This window comes from Ovis aries, chromosome 8 (genome assembly GCF_016772045.2).
Source record: "Ovis aries strain OAR_USU_Benz2616 breed Rambouillet chromosome 8, ARS-UI_Ramb_v3.0, whole genome shotgun sequence".
NCBI classification, from domain to species: domain Eukaryota; kingdom Metazoa; phylum Chordata; class Mammalia; order Artiodactyla; family Bovidae; genus Ovis; species Ovis aries.
The window spans coordinates 69,377,466-69,398,171 of NC_056061.1; the positions used below are offsets into that span (position 1 = coordinate 69,377,466).

General features: G+C 40.2%; 1 protein-coding gene across 29 annotated transcripts in view; it reads left to right on the forward strand.

The window, feature by feature from the left end:
• Positions 1 to 17,701, forward strand: part of UTRN (utrophin) — a 555,518-nt gene extending 537,817 nt beyond the window's left edge. For 15 of the 29 annotated variants that reach the window (XM_060419779.1, XM_060419784.1, XM_060419780.1 and 12 more), the window contains 5 exons: positions 2,699 to 2,857; positions 3,248 to 3,488; positions 6,296 to 6,404; positions 7,899 to 7,997; positions 12,113 to 17,701. In XM_060419779.1, the coding sequence (XP_060275762.1) occupies positions 2,699 to 2,857; positions 3,248 to 3,488; positions 6,296 to 6,404; positions 7,899 to 7,997; positions 12,113 to 12,189 (685 nt within the window). In that variant the 3' untranslated portion in view covers positions 12,190 to 17,701. The remainder of the gene's footprint in view (positions 1 to 2,698; positions 2,858 to 3,247; positions 3,489 to 6,295; positions 6,405 to 7,898; positions 7,998 to 12,112) is intronic. The other 14 variants (XM_042253577.2, XM_042253578.2, XM_060419788.1 and 11 more) reach the window with 2 other exon arrangements.
• Positions 17,702 to 20,706: the final 3,005 nt, after the last annotated feature.

A 20,706-nucleotide genomic window follows, 5' to 3' on the forward strand; every position in this document is an offset into this window, starting at 1 on the left:
TTTCTGTCTGATTGCTTGTGATGCTTTATTCTGATGAGATAAAATTTCACTGGGATATATATGAGCACTTTTCTTTTGTTACTGCTTCTTTTTTTGCATACTCAGTCTTTTTGATTTCTATACTCATCTTTTTTGGCCTAAGAAATATTTTAAATGTTCTGCTTTACTCTTACTTTTTAATTATTTAATTATTTGTTTTATATACACTGTATCTTTCTAATTTGTCCATTTGTTCTGTCCACATATCTGATATGTACTTTATAATCCCCTCTCGTTATGGTCTTTCTCTTTACTTAAATTGGGTGAAGTGACTCCAAGCATTACTGAATTAGAGTCTTGTCATCCTTAGCAGCTAATTGGTGTCCCTGTGATGTTGGTACATTAGCCTCATAGTCTTCTCTGCTCCTTCATAATACAGTTAGGTTTAGGGTACGATAATAAATTACCTATTTATTCCCTTTCAAGAAAATACCCTCTCCCTCCTCAAAATGCGCATGCGCACACCTCCTTGCCACGTTTCTGTTTGACTTTGCTCCATGGGCATCCTAAGAGCTTTGGGTTCTGCTTTCAAACACTGCTGCCCTGCAGTAGTGCAGGAGCCATTCTCCCTTCTTATCCTCATCCTTCTAAATTTAGGAGCAAGTGTGAGATTCTTCTCAAGGCTTCCTTATTTATTTCACAGTGACACCGCCTTTTTACAAGACTGGTCATCAAAGGATGATGCCATAGCTTATTTCAATCCTTCCCATCTGTGTTTCTTATCTCCAGTTTATTCCTTTTTTACTCATTTGATAATAGAAGGAAGGTGAGGTTAAGGAAGTTTACTGATAAAGGAGCAATGTAAACTAACAAGGGGCTCATTTGAACCTTTGCTTTGGCGGTTTTGCAGCCCTAACATTCATTATTTTCATTTGCTTCTTTGTATCACTCTGATCTCAATGATCAGGACACAACTTTTCTAAGAATGCACTACCTCTCAGATGAAATTTCATGTCCTCTCTTTATCAGAGTAAACTGTGATAACACAAGGTTAGATTTTCAAGCGACTTAGAGTCACAGATCTTGCCCAGTATCAAGCATGTTCATCAGCTCCAGGGCATAAGCAAAAGGTCCAGGCCTGCCCGTGCCACTCACCTGGTTCCTTCTGGCTGCGATAGGATGTGCCCTGACCCCAGGGCAACAGACAACCTCTTTAAGGAATATTTACAGTCACATCATTACACAGGAGGGAACTGGTTCAGGCATGGGATAGCTCCATTTTATACTCTGATTGCTACATAACTTACAAGATGTTTTTCTGAAGCCCTACCCTAAACATGCTTCCCAGGTGACACTGGTGGTAAAGAACCTGCCTGAAAATACAGGAGACATAAGACGTGCAGGTTCGAGAAGATTCCCTGGAGGAGGACATGGCAACCCACTCCAGTATTCTTGCCTAGAGAATAATCCCATGGACAGAGGAGCCTGGCAGGATAGGATCACAGAGAGTCAAACATGACTAAGGCAACAGCGTGCTCGCATGCACCCTATACATCCATAGATTCCAGGATTTGTTTACCAAAAGCCATAAAAGACAGATCAGGTACAATCTGCTCAAGGTATTGTGTAGCAGGACTCTCCTGCTAGCATTAACCAGGAAATCTATCATTTGCATATTTACAAGATCTGACTGGATCTCTGGGCTTCCCTGGTGGCTCAGACGGTAAATCTGCCTGTGGTGCTGAAGACCCAGGTTCAATCGTTGGGTCAGGAAAATCCCTGGAGAAGGGAATGGCAACCCTCTCCGATATTCTTGCCTGGAGAATTCCGTGGACAGAGGAACCTGGAGTTCCCACAGTCCATGGGGTCGCAAAGAGTTGGATACAACTGAGCAACTGACACTGACTGACTGGATTTCTGGTAAAAGAAGGAGAGGGATTCCAAGCTTGCTGGTAAAGCATTTCCTTCCCATAAACATGTCAACTTTGTCTACTCTCTTATGCTTCTGTTTGTCAGTTATTCTATTTGACCACATTATTAATACATCTAGTCCATTAGACAAGTAGTTAGAAAAGTGGGAGAACCCAAGTGAATTAAGTGGAATTCCTTGTTTAATACAGAATGATTGATCCTAGAAATAATGTGCTGATAATATCAAATAGAATAAATAGAGATATTTTATAAACATCTACAATTATAATTTATACTAAATTACTTACATGAAAGAATGTAACAATTAGCCTCTACCACCCTTTGGGTTACAAAGCATTATAAAATTGCTTTCAACCACATGCTAAAGATAGTGAAATCAAGTACTTTATTGGGACAGTGATTGCAAAATACTTTAAACTGGATGGTTTATAAATGACAAGCATTTTTTCTTATAGTTTTGAAGATCGAGAAGTCCAGGGTCAAGGAGCTAGTGGATTTAGTGTCTGATGAGGAGACTTGGGTTCGATCCCTGGGTCGGGAAGATTCTCTGGAGAAGGAAATGGCAACCCACTCCAGTACTCTTGCTTGGAAAATCCCACGGATGGAAGAGCCTGGTAGGCTACAGTCCGTGGGGTCGCAAAGAGTAGGACACCTTATAGGGGCGTTGGGTTTTAAGGCAGTAGAGGCTCAGCAGCCAGCCTGATTGTCATCGTTTCTACTTCCTCTATGTCCAGCAACATCCACCTCCAAATGTGAGCCTTTGTGTATATCTGCTTTGTCACCTCAGGGAGGACGAGCATGCTCTCATCCAGCAATACTGCCAGACGCTCGGAGGCGAGTCCCCGGTGAGCCAGCCCCAGAGTCCAGCTCAGATCCTGAAGTTGGTAGAAAGGGAAGAACGCGGAGAACTGGAGCGGATCATTGCCGACCTGGAGGAAGAACAAAGGTGTGCTAGACAGACTTCGGCGAAATCAAGAAGTCTTTCACCCTGGGAAGACTTCTCATGGGAAATCCTTTCATATGCACTTCCACATGGCCCTTACCCATTCTTTTTTCAGGACTATTGTCCAGGAAATACCGTGGAGGCATTTCAGAGGTCATTAACACACTGGGCAGCTGGGTACAGATTACAGCTACATTCCAGGGTTCAGGGGTGCTGTCTGTTAGAACATCTATTTATTTAAAGCTATGGTTTTATTCATGCTTGCTTGTCTCATTGATAAATGTTTTTACCTATGAGGAAATAAGTAGCCTGGGCTACCTTTGGAGCTCATGGGCAATTTTGGAAAGAAGGTGATATGTCCAATACTAATTCTAGTTTTCGCTTCTCCACTAGAAATCTGCAGGTGGAATACGAGCAGCTGAAAGAGCAGCACTTGAGAAGGGGCCTCCCTGTCGGCTCCCCTCCAGACTCTGTTGTGTCCCCGCATCACACGTCTGAGGATTCAGAACTTATAGCAGAGGCGAAACTCCTCAGGCAGCACAAAGGTCGGCTGGAGGCTAGGATGCAGATTTTAGAAGATCACAACAAGCAGTTGGAGTCTCAGCTCCACCGACTTCGGCAGCTGCTAGAGCAGGTAGAGTGTGTGGAACCTGGTGTCCCCTGTCCCCACACCATCTGCCCTAGTCCCACGTCCCATGGGGCCCAGTCCCAGAGTCAGTAGAAAGATTCACTTCTGGTTTCTCCTCTCCATACTTGATTTCAACTGGCTTAGAAATCCCTCTACAAACATCAGCATTAAATCCTTACTGGCACCAAAAAAAAAAAAAAAAAAGGCATTTTCCCAGCTTAAGGTGGAATTGCTCATTCTTCTTTAAGACTGAAATCTGTCTCAGCTCTGAATAGGTTAAAGGAAAAGATCCTGTCACATACATCTGCATAAATTACATTTGGGAAACATCTGTGGATATTAAGGGAAAGGAAGTGACCTGAACTCTTCATGCTAAAACCTCCTTCCCATAAACTATTTTCAAGAAATTAAGTAACAGATGTTTATTAATTTTCAGCTATTATTTCCTCACATAGCACCATGTTTTATGGCAGTTGTTTGCAAACTTTCTTGACAATAGAAATACAATTTGCATTATGATGAATACATACGAGTATGATGGATACAAAATACTAATTGCTGTTACTAAAAAAGACTGCCTCTTTCTATTCTCCTTCCCCCCTTCTTCCTCCCCCCTCCTTCCCCTCTTCCCTTTCATTTTTCTTCTATCTTTCTTAGTGTTGGTCAGGCCCAATTTTATAACTCATCAGTGGATAATAGCCTGCGATTTTGAAACACACTGTTCTTTGGGATATAAAAGAAGCATCAGATATAGTTTCTGCAATCTTGTTAGGGACCATAACAAGGTAGTATGATATATAACAAGCTAGTATCATCTATAAAGACATACACACTTTGGAGAATTAAGTAACTGATTACATCTAGCAGCTGAAGAGCGGGGATCGTGTCACAGAGCTAGTAGTGAAGATATCTTTGCTGCAGGTGTTTATTGTGGAGAATCCCAGACGATGGGCCTGGAACTTCCTTCTCCTGAAGAATCCCTGAGATCACCATTCATGCTATCTTTTGCTTTCTTCTCTAGCCCATGTAGTGTGGGGGCCCCTAGACAGTGAATAGGAGTGCTTTTCTCCAGAAATGATGTATGAATCAAAGGCAGAAACAACTTTCTCTCCAGTGATTTTCTCAAATTTTAGAAAACCATCTTTTCACAGTTGCTTAGCAGTCTCTTTTAACTTGTCAGAATCATTCAAAACAGTGTAATTTTTGCATTACCTATACAGCGGGCCACAAAACACCCCTTATACTTTCTGAATGTCTGTCATTGTTTCAGACTTTGCGTGAGACTGTTTTGGGGGAGAAGGTTTATTTAGAAACTGTGCATTATGTAGACCTTCCCCTGGCAGGCTTTCTCTTAGTCCTTCGAATATTAGGTTCTTACCTTGATGTCACTCCCATACAATGGAAAAACTGTATTGTCAATATTGTAAGTATGATGTTTCTGAATAGTGCCTGGATGACTTTTCCCTCGAACTCTCTTATTTAGAATATGAAGTGTGAGTATTAAGGACTTGGTGCACAGGTAGAATTGCTGTGGAAGGCAGTTGTGCTTGAAAGTTTTGTTTGCTGTAGCCTGGTGATGCTCTGAAGAGAGCCAAGGCTCTCCTGCTCACCCCCTGCCTCCCCCCACTCTCTTCCTCCCATTAGACTGAGCTGCCTAATGGCTCATGAGCCTTCAGAATTACACAGTAATGCTTTACAAGATATCGGATATCTAAATAGCTCTGTATATTCCAGACGATAAGGCTCTTATCTCTTCTTAATGACCTAGCATGAATGCCAAAAGCTGATGGAAAATTCAACTCTGATAGTAAAAACTAGCAAAACTGCCAGACTTCGGCTAATATAGATTTAATGGAAACAAACAGCATCAAAATCAATGGAACCTCTGCATTGCCTTTACAATGAATCACACTTTTCTAATCTGACCATGTACCTGTCAGTGTATCCATCACCATTGCAACCTTCCTGCCTTTGTGAAGTATTTATTAGGTGTGTCAGAGTCCATTCCAATCACTACTAATTGATCACCTCCTTCACAAAACCCTCTCGTGCAGATATTCTTATCACCAACCCTAGTTTTTAAATTTAAAAAAAGTCTAGGTTTGTGTAAATAAAAAACAGGTAGCTATAAAATTGCCTCAGAATTAGACAGCTCTGAGTGACCAAGTCTGTATCTAAGCAGCTGAATCCAAAATCACGCTCTTCAAGCACAGGGAACTTTATTCAGTACTCTGTAATGACCTATATGGGAATCTAAAAGGAGTGGATATATGTGTACATGTATAACTGACTCGCTTTGCTGTACAAGAGAAACTAACAAACTAACACAGCATTGTAAAGCAACTTCAATAAAAAACCAAAAAAACCAAACTCATACCCTTTACCGCTCTCCAATATTGCCCTTAACTATTGATTTAAATTAAAAATTCACATAATTTTTAAATTAGATAAATTTACTGGATGAGAAGCAGTGTTAATTTTAAAGATGAATGAAACACCTTCCAAAATCGCTTGGTTGACATAGAAGTCGTAGAACAATTGAGGGAATGACCCTGACATTGATAGGTAAATCCTGCCATATAACCAAGTGAATTCTTCAAAGTTCTCAGATCCAAAGGGAAGGACCATTTGGTCCTCAGTTGAACACTAGTGAGTCCACCAACTGATGTTAAAGCGTATTTGAAAATGACGGAGGGTGAAGGATGTTATGTGATTTAACTATCCGTAGTTGGGGAAGGGAAGTTAGAAACAGAAATGTTTTCTTTAATCACTTTTTGAATCTCTTCAATTCTCACCTCTGAATGTGATTTCAGCCTGAATCTGATTCACAAATCAATGGCGTCTCTCCTTGGGCTTCCCCTCAGCAGTCGGCACTGAACTATTCGCTGGATCCAGACCCGGGCCCACAGTTCCACCAGGCAGGTCTGTATCCGCAAGACTCAGCTACTCTCTCCCCTGGTTTACCCCGGGCTTTGCCATTTGTGCACTTTTCATTTTAAGTAACATTCTTGCACATGCGTGCCTTAAGCATAAGGGAATTTGTATTCTCTTTCATCTCAGCTGAGTACAAAGCCATTTTAACAATACCAAAAAAAGCAAGCATTTTAGAATAATAAACTATAATGCACTTGTTTGTGTAAGGTATAGTAGTGAATCGAATTTTGATGAGAGGGGAAAAAGAGCTCCTTCCTTTTGGGATGAGCAACAGTTTATTTTGTTCTTTGCCTTAGGAATGATTTTTTTTTTCAATAAACTTCTGTCTCTGAAATTTCATAGTTGTACACATTCAGAATAAACGACTAAAGAATATCACATAAAATATAGTTTCCTCTGCCCAGGGCTGGGGACTCAGTATTCTGCTTTCTCCATCCTAGTTCCCCCAGACATTTCTGCCTCACCCACCCTCATCTGAGGTTGAAGTCCCACCTAGCCTGTCATTGGTCACAATGGGGACCTGTCACTGTTGTGAGGATGGGCTCTGTCAACCAGGAATTCTGGAATGACATTTTGTTATTGATAAAATTAAGTTCTAAAATCCTACTGAGAACCCCATACTTTAACCAAATTAATTTGTTAATGGCATACCTTTTGCTGCATATATCAAAGGAAAACCTAAAATAGTGAAATTATTTTAAATTGTTAAATGAGAATTATTTTGCTGTTGATTGTAGAGTAAATAAATGTCAAAATAGAAGGTATCTTATAAAATACTTCTAACTTTGTAGCAGTGTCAGCTAGCCTATGCTGAAGTCTCCATCAAGAAGGAAAGGAAAAAATTAATGGAATATATTTCTCATATGAAAATATACTTGATGGGCATCCCTGGTGGCTCAGTGGTAAATAATCCTCCTGTCAATGCAGGAGACACAGGTTCAGTCCCTGGTCTGGGAAGATCCCATATGCCACAGAGAAACTAATAAGCCCTTGCAGCACAACTATTGAACCTGTGTTCTGGAGCCTGGGAGCTGCAACTACTAAGCCCATGTGCTGTAACTACTGAAATTTGCAACGCCCTAGAGCCTGTGCTCCGCAACTAGAGAAAGGCCCACATGCAGCAATGAAGACCCAGCACAGCCAAAAATAAATAAAGTTATTTTTAAAATAGCTGTGCAAAATAGTGGAATTCTAACTAAGAAATCATATGACCCCATTACTTATTTTTCACTCGTGAATTTTCCCCTGGCACTTGAATTCTTTCTATAGAAACATCTAATACATTTTAATTATGTACAATTCTGTTACCAGAAATTAATGCAGAAATGATTTTGGAATTTTCCCCTAAAATTATTCTTTGCAAGGAGACTATTTTCACACGGATGTTTAGAGGCCAGTACTGGCATTTTTTCCCCCGCAGTTGGGTTTTAATGGAAGACCTGACGTGAATTTGAGAGCGTCTGTTGTTCTTTGTATCTGCAGGCACAGCGGCAGAGGAGCTGCTGGCGCCCCCTCATGACACCAGCACGGACCTCACAGAGGTCATGGAGCAGATCAACAGTACGTTTCCATCCTGTTGCCGTGAGTATGAAAGATCGTAACGCCACTGCTGTGCTTTTTCCTTCCATTTCTTTTTTCCTGTGTGAGGCCCTTTGTCTTCTTTGGTGAGATAACAGCAGTATTGGAAGCGAGACTGAACATTATTTGCAGATAAATCAAGCTTTCTATATGTCAGCAAGGCAAACAAAGCCCAACCTGGATGCCATCACATCCCGGGGTGGAGGGCCAGTGCCACCCTGCTCTTTGAGATCCTTTGATCTGCCCTGCGAGCGACACGGGGCACATAAAACAAGCCTGTCTTTAAGGAGAAATTATCCTCTTCAGTGCAGGCCATAGTAAGAAAGGTACATTTCTCCAAAAGAGTGTTTTTTGTGGTATGCCAGACAAAGTCTGAAAATAGCTTCTTCTAAGTCATCCCTTCTCTTTTCTTCAGATATTATCTTCTGATGTCATCAAGTTCAGATGTAAAAAGGGATTATTTTCCATTTCACACCCCCCACCCTGTTTTTTGATTTGGTGTGGGTTTTGTTTTCTTTTCTTTTCTTTTCTTTTCTTTTTTTTTCAGTTCAGGGGTTCTTTTCTTAAGGAATAAAATAGTCACTGTATAAAGGGCAAACAATTTAAAGCATGGCAGATTATGACCCCGTGAATTTTCCATATGAACAACCAAGAGCCAGAAAATAACCAAATAAAAATCCCAGAGGAAACTGTATGATTGTTATTTATTGATTTTTTTCCCCCAAACATTTTGTCTTCAGCACCTTGGCGTCTTGCAGTTTCTACTGAGCTGTCTGCAAAAACATTTCTGCTGTTTCAAACAAACAGCTTACTGTACAGACATACATACTACTTAATGCTGCGATTATATTTTAAATAATATTTTAAAGAAATCAGAATGTATTATTTTAAAATTTATAATTTTAGGGTGATTAACTCTAGTCAGCCATTACACTAAGATTTTAGTGTTACATATCAGGTGGCGCTAGTGGAGAAGAACCACCCACCTGCCCATGCAGGAGACATAATAGACTCGGGTTCAATTCCTGGGTTGGGAAGATTCCCTGGAATAGGAAATGGCAGCCCACTCCAGGATTCTTGCCTGGAGAATCCCATGAAAAGAGGAGTCTGGCAGGCTATGGTCCATGGGGTTGCAAAGAGCTGGACATGACTCAAGTGACTCACGGAGAAGGCACTGGCAACCCACTGCAGTACTCTTGCCTGGAAACTCCCATGGACAGAGGAGCCTGGTAGGCTGTAGTCCATGGGGTCGCAAAGAGTCGGACACAACTGAGCGACTTCACTTTCTCTTTTCACTTTCATGCATTGAAGAAGGAAATGGCAACCCACTTCAGTGCTCTTGCCTGGAGAATCCCAGGGACGGGGGAGCCTGGTGAGCTGCCATCTATGGGGTCGCACAGAGTCAGACATGACTGATGTGACTTAGCAGCAGCAGCAGCAGCAGTAAGTGACTTAGCTCAGCACAGCACTATTATATATTATTCATCATATATATGTAGTATATAAAACAGCCTGTCGTTACACCCCTTTCCATCCTCTCCTCAGAAAATACCATTTTAAATGACAGTAAAGAGTGTTTATACTTTGATCATATAAAAATCTCCCAAGATAGGGATAGCTTTTCATAAAAATAAAAACATAAATTGATTTATTTGTGAAATTGATATATACTTTTAAAATTCTGCCTGGATTGATTAAACTTTTTTTTAAAATGGATATAGAATAGAAATGAGCACCTGCCCCAGATTTGGTTCCCAATATATTTCTGAATTGAATGAGTGAATGAATGAATGATTAAATTTTCCTATTGGGAAGGAAGGTTTAATTGATAGTACTAGATAGTACTTAGAAGGTTCAGTCAGATTCCTTTGCTTTTTTGCCCCTTTTAAGCTGTACAAGCTAGCAAATACTTTAATAAGCCTTTGCATGTCCAAAGCTTCAGTTCAGTTCAGTCACTCAGTCATGTCTGACTCTTTGCAACCCCATGGACTGCAGCATGCCAGGCTTCCCTGTCCATCACAAACTCCCAAAGCTTACTGACCATCTTTGGAGAATTTTTGAAAGCAAATTGGATTGGCATCCTCCCAATGCCAAGCTAATTTCTTGAGCCCCTGTAACTAATGAGAACTTTAAAATTACTGGTCACCAGCATACAGTGAATTGATCTGCATGTTAATCTTGACTTTTGATCCTTTGTGAATTAAAAATTAGCATGGTCACAAGTGAATTTCCACTCCTGGCACTCTTGGAATTAAAATGAAACTGTATTCTTAAATCCTAATTGCATGAATTGCCTACTTAAACATGACTTTTTTTTCTTACTCTGTCTGTATATTGTTGCACATAACACTTTATAAATCCTCTGTCTTGGATTAATGTCCCACTTGGTCCTGATAGCATCCTTGAATTATGGCCTTTTAAAGTTTTATTTTAATTATTTATGTTGAGTTTCAGAGCAGAGACACAAGCATTTCCATCTCTTACTGGCAAGAAGTTAATGAAGGGAAAGTAATCGAGTTGCCTATTAACTGATATACTAAAATTTCCACTGACTGCTGTAACTAATTTTTTCAGTGTAACATCATTTTGTTGTTGTTTTTTTCTTTTATGTCATCCAGATATACAGAATGCTAGTAGTAAGCTGAATATTATTTTCACTAATAGACTAACACATGCTTTTAAAATTATTTTATCTGCAGGCATATTCTCACTGTGAATTGCCTATATTTATTGAGCTTGATTGACATTCATCAAAACTTCAAGACCTACTAAAATACAATGATTTCCTGATTTCTTTAAAATATGTGTTTGTATGATTTGTTCAAGAGGGAACTTGCAGCCTTTATTTAATAAGAGGCTACAGGGTTAAAATATTGATTTGCAGCAAAACAGATTTGATTTCTGTTTGGATTTGGCTGTTTGCTACTGAGAAGAGAAGCTTAACTCTGCCTATGGTATACTTCATGCTCATGCAACTAAGCTTTCCCTCAAGAGGGTGTAGTTCTGTGCAAGTGTAATTTCCATATGTAAGAAAGTCCACTCTTTTTTCCCTGATATAACTTACATAATTGATAGGACTTGATTATTCCCCCTAATACTACTGGGGTGCACACTTTCCCTCCAGGGCATCATAAGAAGCTTCCACTTCTTGCTCTATCTTTTTCTCACGAAGCACCTACTGTGTGGTCACAGGTTTTTTTTTGTTTGTTTGTTTCCCTTCAAAAAGGGGGAAACAAAAAAATGGAATGATGAAAGTAGTCACATGCTGTTTGATTAGGGACAATCTTTAATGACCCAGAACAGATGCTACCATCATAAGCAGTGGAGCGCCTCTCTCTCCCAGGGCTGAGTACCAGTTCAGAAATTGTGAGATGTCACAGTGAAAGGGAGAGATGAAACCTCAGAGGCCTTAGAGAAGAGCTGTGCTAGTGGCTGCCCTTTCAAGTTGTACTGGATCAGCTTCACTGCACATGCCCTCTGCCACCAAGGAGGAACTGAGCTGCTCAGATGCAAAGGCAAAGTAGACACCATATTCTAACTTATCTCACGCTCTTAACTTAGCCCATGGAAGGCACAAGGAATAACCCAAGTTCCTACAAGACTTCTGAGTGCTAAAGACTAGGTTATTGCCACCATCTTCCTGGTCTTTGGGGTAAGGGTGGCAGAAACTAAAGACTCTGGCCCTGGCATTTCCTTAATGACTTCTTGGTCAGAATTTGTACTGTTCAGGAGAATATACAGAATTTTCTCTGTTCTAATGCATAAACCAAATATATGGCATGATTTCAGTGGGAAATTTTGAGATTTTTTTTTGCAAAACTAATTATTCACTGAATGCTTTAGCATGTACTGATTTGAGAGAGCTGGCGTATCTTTTGCATATTTTGGTGGAATTTTTATTTCTTAAAGCACATGGGATATGAAAAGCTAAGTAGGGAAACTAGCCCTGTTGAAGCATCTGGCCAAAAAAAAAAAAAAAAACCTTCCCCAAATCTCTTTCTTATTTTCTTATTAATATCCATTTAGCAGCTGGGAATGGTACAGTTCACACTTTTGCATGCATAAAAGGGAGAACCACAGAACTGCCTGCAGTTGACTGTTTTTGTCTTCTCTTTCAGCAAATCTCCCCAGCAGGCCACAGGTAAGAGTTCATGGGTTGATTGGTTTAGGTGCTACAGATTATAACTTGGAGTAAGCGATTAGTGGGACTTCCCTGGTGATCCAGTGGTTAAGACTGTGCTTCCAATGCAGAGTCAGGGTTCAATCCCTGTTCAGGGAACTAAGATCCCACATGCTTCACAGGATGGCCGGTTTGCTTTTTTATTTTGTATTTTTTCCTTTCTTTATTTAAAAATAAAATGTTTAAGCGATTAGCTACTGTTGATTTTTGATTTTTGCTATATTTTCACCTTATGAAAACAGAGAATTGAAATTCTTTTATGCTATGAATGTGCATTCAGAGTCCATGAACCATGCTCTGTTTTTATTTAGGGACAGAATGTTTTCCTGTTAGATCCCTTTCTTCCCATTTCTTGGTAGCACCATGGTATGGAGTTTATCCCTTGGCTTCCTGCTAGTGCACAGGACCCTCCTGCACAGCCCACTCGCAGTGCCTACCAGCCCTGCCCTAGGACATGATTTCTCCCTGTTTTGCTCTTCACTTACTTCATATCCCGTGCTTGATGAGAGTACGTGAAATGCTGCTCTGACACTATTTAGTCAGTGTTTGTCTTTATACTGGTGCCCTTGCTTACTGCATATGTTGCATACAGCTGCAGTTTAAGAGCTCTGCAAGGCTGGAGAAAGCATGCATTCAGGAGGCCTGTGTGCAGTTGATAACAGACCAGTGACATGCCTTATGAAGGCAGTCAGGAGACAGACCTGTAGCTTTGCTTCTCCACATTCCGATACCATGAGCTAATGGAAACAAGATTTATGGGGTCTTAGTGGGCTTCCCAGGTGGCTCAGAGGATAACGAACCTGCCTGCCATGCAGATGCTGGAGATATGAATTCGATTCCTGGGTTGGGGAGATCCCCTAGAGGTGGGTACGGCAACCTACTCCAGTATTCTTGCCTGGAGAATCCCAGGGACAGAGGAGCCTGGCAGGCTACAGTCCATGGGGTCACAAAGAGTGGGACACGACAAGTGACCAAGCACAGCACAGCACTTTTGATTCATTCCCCGTGTAAATAAGGAAACTTGTTGACATGTTAGTTGATTTGGTACAATAGTTTGTCAGTCTGAGGAGGGGGACCCCTCCCAAGCCAGTTTTTCCAGATGCCCCAGTTGCCAGATCTTTTGTGTTCTAACAGCTTTTTAGTGAAAGTCTTTCAGTTGTGTCCAACTCTTTGTGACCCCGTGAACTATACTGTCCATGGAATTTTCCAGGCCAGGATACTGGAGTGGGTAGCTGTTCCCTTCTCCAGGGGATCTTCCCGACCCAGGAATCAAACCAGGGTCTTCACATTGCACGTGGATTCTTTACCAGTTGAGCTACCAGGGAAGCCCAAAGTGAAAGTCGCTCAGTCAACTCAAGCCTTTAATAGTTCTATGTACTATGTAAAATTACTCCAGATAGGTTTAGCTGACAGGGTTCTCCCAAACATCTACTTTGGATATCTACCGCAGAACATGGACTTAAAAGCCGTGCCTGGGGCAGTACACAAAGCTGCTTTGTTACTCGGAGGGGAGAAGATTTTGATTTTTCATTTAAGAATTTGCTGAGAACTGTTGGCAGATATAACCCATGTGTTTTTCAGTATTTTCCTTATCAGGTAGTCTTAGAAATAGTGTGTCCCAAGACCACAGTAAATCTTTGGAGAACATTTTTCCTTATGAACTTGTTTATGAATCTTTTTGAAACCATGAACCCTCTGATTGTGCTACTGTCTTAATGGCACAAGAGGCTAAGATATTAAGGGGAAGCACCAATGGTTCATCTTTAGTAACTGGAGGGAACACAAGGGAATATGAAGTAGATCAGTGGCTGTGGTATGAGAGCCTGTGAGAAGGAAGAACCTCATCCCAGAGAGCCAAGTCCTGTGAATGTTCTGTTGTCTTAGTGGATCAGAAGCAGGGGCTTCAGCACAGAGTGAGGATGGGCAGGAGGCCTTGGAGGTATGAGGAGAGACTGGAAGATGTACAGTAGATGCTTGGAGCTGGGGAGAGCATGTGGAAATAGAGTGACTGCCAGGTAGCATTAAAGGCCACCACTTGCTTGCTTGAGAATTTAACTTGAGGCCTGTCTGCAGGACTATGTGTTGCCCTTCAGCTACATTCAAGTTCATGGGCACAGGCACCAGAGTAGGCCGAGTATTGCATTTAACTTGAAATTTATTGCATTTAACTTGAAATTTATTGCATTTAAGTTGAAGTAGTTGTTTGGCCAAGAGGGTACAACAGTTCAAGGGAAGAGGCAGAGGAGTGATGATAATGCTTGCACCCAAGTCTGGTAGGAAGAATAGTGAGGATGCAATAGGTGTGGGAGACAGAAAATCCATAGGCCATAGTACCATAGGATGAGTGAAGTTTGGGTCCTAGTGGAGGTAAGCTGGAGAAGTACGGGTGGGTTGTCAGAAAGGGGGATGATTGAAATTGAAATATTGGAAGGGATGCAGGTATTGGCAATCATCCAGATTTGAGTGGAAGGCTGAGAAAGGGTGAAGAACAGATTCTGGGAGGAGTGGAGCACAAGGAGCTGAGAGGCCATAGGTTTGGAAAAACCATCTGTGTATTGAAATCATGAACGTTTAGAACCAATGAATGACAGCCATTTTTTTCTTCAAGAGGTAAGGAGACATGAGCTAAGAGGCCAGAAGATGACTGCATAGTGGGTGGTTTGGGTGGTATGGTTTGATGACAAGAGATTCAAAGCTGGGTACTTTTAGGAAGGAGAGAGAGAAAAGGCCCTGAAAAACACAATATGAACCTATGCAATATCTGAGGAGTGTGAGAGATGAAAAACAGTCCTATGGGAAGAAGTCTTTCCTTTCTATGGAGGAAGCTGTGCCTTTAGGGAGATGTAGATATCCATCAGAGCAAGTCAGTGAAAGACGCATTTAGAGAAGAGTTTGAGGACATAGGTTTTAATGATAATGGACCCAACCATTTGACCTCTGAAAGGTTGATGGCACTCCTCTGAGTGTGACCTGGATTTCTATCCTCCCTTGCTTCTGTACATTGGCGCTGAGCCTTTAACTGGCACCACTGCACACCCTTGGGCTTTGATTCTTGTCTTGAATTATCATTGTCTGGATCCCAGCTGGGATCCAGCTGGTACCCTGGAATTGTCAGGGTACCAGTTCTGCAGAAGACCTCCCACAGACCCTCAGAGGAACACAAAGGAGTGCTTGCACCAACCTAATTCAGTCAACATTAGTATCTCTCAGGAAGAAAAAAAAAAAGACAAATCGTCTCAGTTTTAACTTGGTTTCCAGCCTGGACAAGAGAAAAGTCTTCCAGACTTCCTCTATATCAGCTGAGTTGATGAAAAGCAGGCTATGAAACTTTAGGATGAAAGCAAAGGACTTCATTCCAGAAACAAAAGTCACATGGGAGTAAAAGTGTCCCCACTGAACGTAGCAAAAGAGGGCTTGTCTGTGCTGAAAGAAGCACTTTTTTGTTTTTAAGAGTTGACAGCTCTCTGCTACCTGTAATGCCTTCTGTAAATGTTGCTCTGACAGTGCTATTTTCTCTTCCCACAGGCAATGTGAAGTATTCATCTAGCCAACCAACATTTCTTGATTTACAGTGTTGCCCTTTTCAGCAAATGCCAATGTCAAGTTCCATTTAATCAGAAGCTCCATGGCTCTTTGAATTATGCTGTTGGGTGCGGACTGTGTGTTCTACTGAAGGAGTAAAACACTGCCTATCCAAAGAGGAAAGGATATTTTGTTTTTATAATAATCATATATTATTGTTTTCTTCTTCCCTTTCTATGCAACTGTAAATTAATGAACAGAATGGTATTTGGAAATGGAAATACATTTGTCACTGATTTGTATACTGTATACAGTATTGGGAAAGTGGGTGGGGGGTTTCTAATATGAGACCTTCTTTTTAATAACCGTGGACAAATGCATAAGAATTAGAAGACAATTTTACATTTTTACATTCCTTCATATTAACCTTGTACAATAACTTCATGTGTATTTGATGCTTTTACCATTATGTTTTGGTTATTTATAATTCATCAGCCACATGACCAAATAGATTTTATTTGTTTCCATGATTTGGCCAAATTAACAATTTCATATATGTCAATCAAATATTATACATTTATGGATTAGGCTACAGCTCTGTGTATACTGTTTACCTTTACTTCACATCATACACTTACTTCTTTAGTGACCACTTGGATAATCGCAATAAAAATCCTGTGGGTCTAACAGGCATTTCTATTGGGATTTTTTTTCCTCTTGTCTTTTATCTCCCTACTCTATATAAGTAGGTGTTGATTTCTTTATTTATTTCATGTTCCAATCTGTATGACAGAATTATAATAATCTCAAAGATTATTTTACCAAAGGTTGCCCATTTACGCATATTTTCATTTTGACACAGAAACAAGACTTGGTCCAACTTTTCCTAGTTCCCAGGTCTTGATTTTCATCATTCAGTACACAGCAGACCTGTGCCTAATTGTGATACCAAAATACATGGTTGTCTTTAGTTCCCTTTGAAGAAAGTTTAATGGTTGTTTGTGTCTCTAATATATTCAAGCCCTCTATGATTCTTGAAACCCCCAGTTATTTTCCTTCTGAAAGCAGACACAAATTTAATGAATGTCTCATTTTACTTTTTGAAGGAATAGCTTGTTATATTACCCTTCATTTGACCAATGCATTTGGGAACGATGTTTATCAAAAACCTGCTTCTATTGAAGAATGAAATTAATGCTTAGATGGTGGAATCCTGGCTTACACCTTTGAGTGCATTCAGTTAGGTATTTGGTTCAGCTCCTGATTTAACATTTATTTGGTTCAGTTTAAACATGCCGTGTCGTTTACCAAATGTAAAGAAACCAAAAAAAAAAAAAAAAGTGAAATGTGTTTTGATTGAAGCATATGTGCTTTAAAACATCAGGACATTTTAACTTTGAGTTCTTCTTTAACTGGGATCTGGCCAGAAGGAGGCTTAAAGTTAGAAATTCCTGTTCTTTAGAATAGGTTGGGTGGGTTGGGGGGCAAGGGTGTCTATTTGCAGTAAAGATATTTTGAGAAGAAGAAAATTGTTTTATATAAGAGGAAAGCCATGACCACCTTTCTACCTCAGATCCATCTTCATCCATCGCGTTGGAAATAGCTTTATGCCGCTACAGTTTGAAAAATCTAGAGCTTCTATCAGATCACATCTTACCCAGTAAAAATATCTATTTAAAGAAAAAAAATTCCCTGAACTCTGAAGTAAAAGTTGTAGATTTGGTGTATTCCTTGTCCTTACTTTGAAAAGTTATGTATTAATTTTTTTTCTGCCTGTAATTGTGTGCAACATGTTCTCTATCTGCTATTAAGGAAAAGCTACATAAAACACTACATGGTAACCTTTTAAGTAAGAGTAAATATAAAGAAATATATTGCAGTAACAGCAAGGGGAAACAAGTATGTAGTTCTTTTGAAATATGTGGTAAAGAACTAATCATAGATTATCATCTAAACTGGTTACATGTTGTATTTTTCATCCTGAATAAAAGTAATTTTAACACAAGATGACTTTGATATTCTTCAATGGTGTTTACTGATAGAACTTTGAATGTATGATTATGAAAATAAAATATAAAGACAGCCTGTATCCTGATACTCTACATGTGTTCCTGCAGTTTCTCTCATACACCCTAATACATTCTTTCTTACTCTCACTGTCTTACTTTCTTTTTCTCTCTGTTTCTCTCGTCTCTCTTATATGTATATACATAATTCTCAATTTTCTTTACAGATAGAAGGTTAGGGAAAAATAATATTGGATGTTAAAAACACATATGTGAAACCTATTTAGCTTTTATTTTAATATCTTAGATGCTATTAGTATTTAGTCAATTACTCCTTCAAATCCACTTTCAGCTTCAAGCTCTTAAATAATGCACTTTTTATATATGCGCTGGATTTTGCCACTCTAGTAGAAGTTTAATCCATTTCAAAGCTACCCCATGGGAATGAGTACTGAGACTCATGTTGTTTGATTCTGAAAGTAATATCTATGAAATAGAAAAGTCCCCTTAGTTTGTTAAAGAAAATTGACCCATTCTAATGAACATACATTTTAAGCATCCTGTCTGCTTCAAAGTAATAGTCACATTAAGCATCCCTAAAGAACCGATTGTTGGTTTCCAGCAACCTATTGAGTAGGCAGGTGAAAATAGAGGTAAGTAGACAGTTGAAAATATACGCTTCCCCAATGGCTCAGAGATGAAGTATCCACTTGCGACGTAAGAGACGTGGGTTCAATCCCTGGGTGCAGAAGATCCCCCGGAGGAGGGCATGGCAACCCACTCCAGTATTCTTGCCTTGGATATGCTATGGACAGAGGAGCCTGGTGGGCTGCAGTCCATTGGGTGGCAAAGAGTCAGACACCACTGAAGTGACTTAGCATGCATGCACACACGCACACACACACACACACACACACACACACATATATATATATATATATATATTTAGAAGAGTGTCCCATGTACAGAAAAGCCTGGTGGGCTACAGTCCATGGGGTCACAAGGAGTCAGACACAACTTAATGACTAAACAACAAACAATACTATACATTTTTTCTTTAAAGAATATAGTTTGCCTTTGGTTATTCCCCCAACCCTGTGCACCACCACCATTCCACTGTCTCAACTGACCAACTTGTTCAGGGTCATTTCTTAACTCACTAGTTGAGAATTGAATAGAACTGAACTGAAACCCCTAGTTGAGAACCGAATAGAACTGAAGCCACTAACACCACACCACCTAACACTATAAGTTGTATCCTGAAAATTCATTGACATACGATATCAGCTTGTGTTTTTTAAGGTTAATTAACAAAAGCAAGCCTTTGATGGAGGCCAGGGCCCAATCATAGTCACATTACGTTCATACCTGTGGCATTAGTTATCACTCACCACAATAATAGGACACAGCAGTCATAAAACCTTTATTTAATTTATGAGATGTGAGGGTTGGCTGATCTGGATTTATCTGGAGTTGGCTGGCTATTGAATGATGTGGGATGGCTAGACTGGGATGACTGGGGATATTGGGCTGAGTTCTTTCATCCACTAGCAAGCTAATTAACTGGGTGTCTTATTGTACAATGATGGAAGTGTCGGAATGTAGACAGGCTTTGCTGAGAACTGGTGCATCATCACTTCTACTGAATTCTGTTAGTCAAAGCAAATTACAAGGCTAAGTATGAGGAATAGAACCCACTTCTGTTGTGAGAGAAACTGCAGAGCCCAGAACAAAGGGTACAGCTAAGCTGGGGAGCGGCCATCAAATTTCACCTTATAAGCAGAGGACTTGGGCTAAAACCCTGATGTTAGCTGCCTCAATGGAGTGGGGAGGAAGTAGGCTTTTCACAAGGCCTTCTACAACCCTTGTGGCTCAGCTGGTAAAGAATCCGCCTGTACTGGAGAAAGAAATGGCAACCCACGCCAGTATTCTTGCCTGGGAAATTCCATGGACATAGAGGCCTGGTGGGCTACAATCCATGGGGTTGCAAAAAAGTTAGACATATTTATAGTGACTAAACAACAACAAACAAACAAAAATAATCCGCCTGCAATGTGGGAGACCTGGGTTCATTCCCTGGGTTGGGTAGATCCCCTGGAGAAGGGAAAGGCTACTGACTCCAGTATCCTGGCCTGGAGAATTCCATGGACTATATAGTCCGTGGGGTAGCAAAGGGTCAGACACTACTGAGCGAATTTAACTTTCACTTTTCTTCTAAAACAAAGGTCAACAGAGAGATGTTATGGGGAGGGAGGTGGGAGGGGGGTTCATGTTTGGGAACGCATGTACACCCATGGTGGATTCATGTCAATGTATGGCAAAACCAATACAGTATTGTAAATTAAAATAAAGTAAAAAATAAAATAAATAAAACCGTACAATAGGTAAAAAAAAATAAAATAAAACAAAGGTCAAGAAGATAGCCCCTCTGCCCCAGGCTATCAATCCAATTTCAGGGGAAAAGCAAATAGGAAGGCTTAGCAAGTCTTTGCCCCAGATCCTAGGAGAAGCAGAAGATGTGATAGAAAAGGACTGGCGTAAAATTAGAAAAATAAAAGAGAAAAAAAATCTATATGAGAAATGGAATAAAAGGGATATTATTATCAACTTCTCAGAAGGTGTGTTCAAATTAAATTGTTTGATTTTTAGATGAAAACACACAATGCATAGGAAGTCTTTCACGTTGAACAAATGAGTAGCTGCATGTGACACTGTGCCCTGGCAAGCATTTGTTTAGAAATATGCAATTTATTTGCATTTTGTTTAAGCTTACAAACGTGGCACTAATCTTGCGTTGTGAAGGCATTCCGATTGGTGACGTAGTTTTCATAATTGGGGAATATTTACAGTGTATGCTTGGGTTCAGCTATTCTTCTATAGATAGCTTATTTTTGGTACTGTTTTGAATTTTGTACGTGAGTAATTAGGAAAAGTTAATTGATAATATGCCCGCAGTCTTGCCCTGTTGTCAACCGAGAAAGCACAAATGTAGAATTTGTAATTA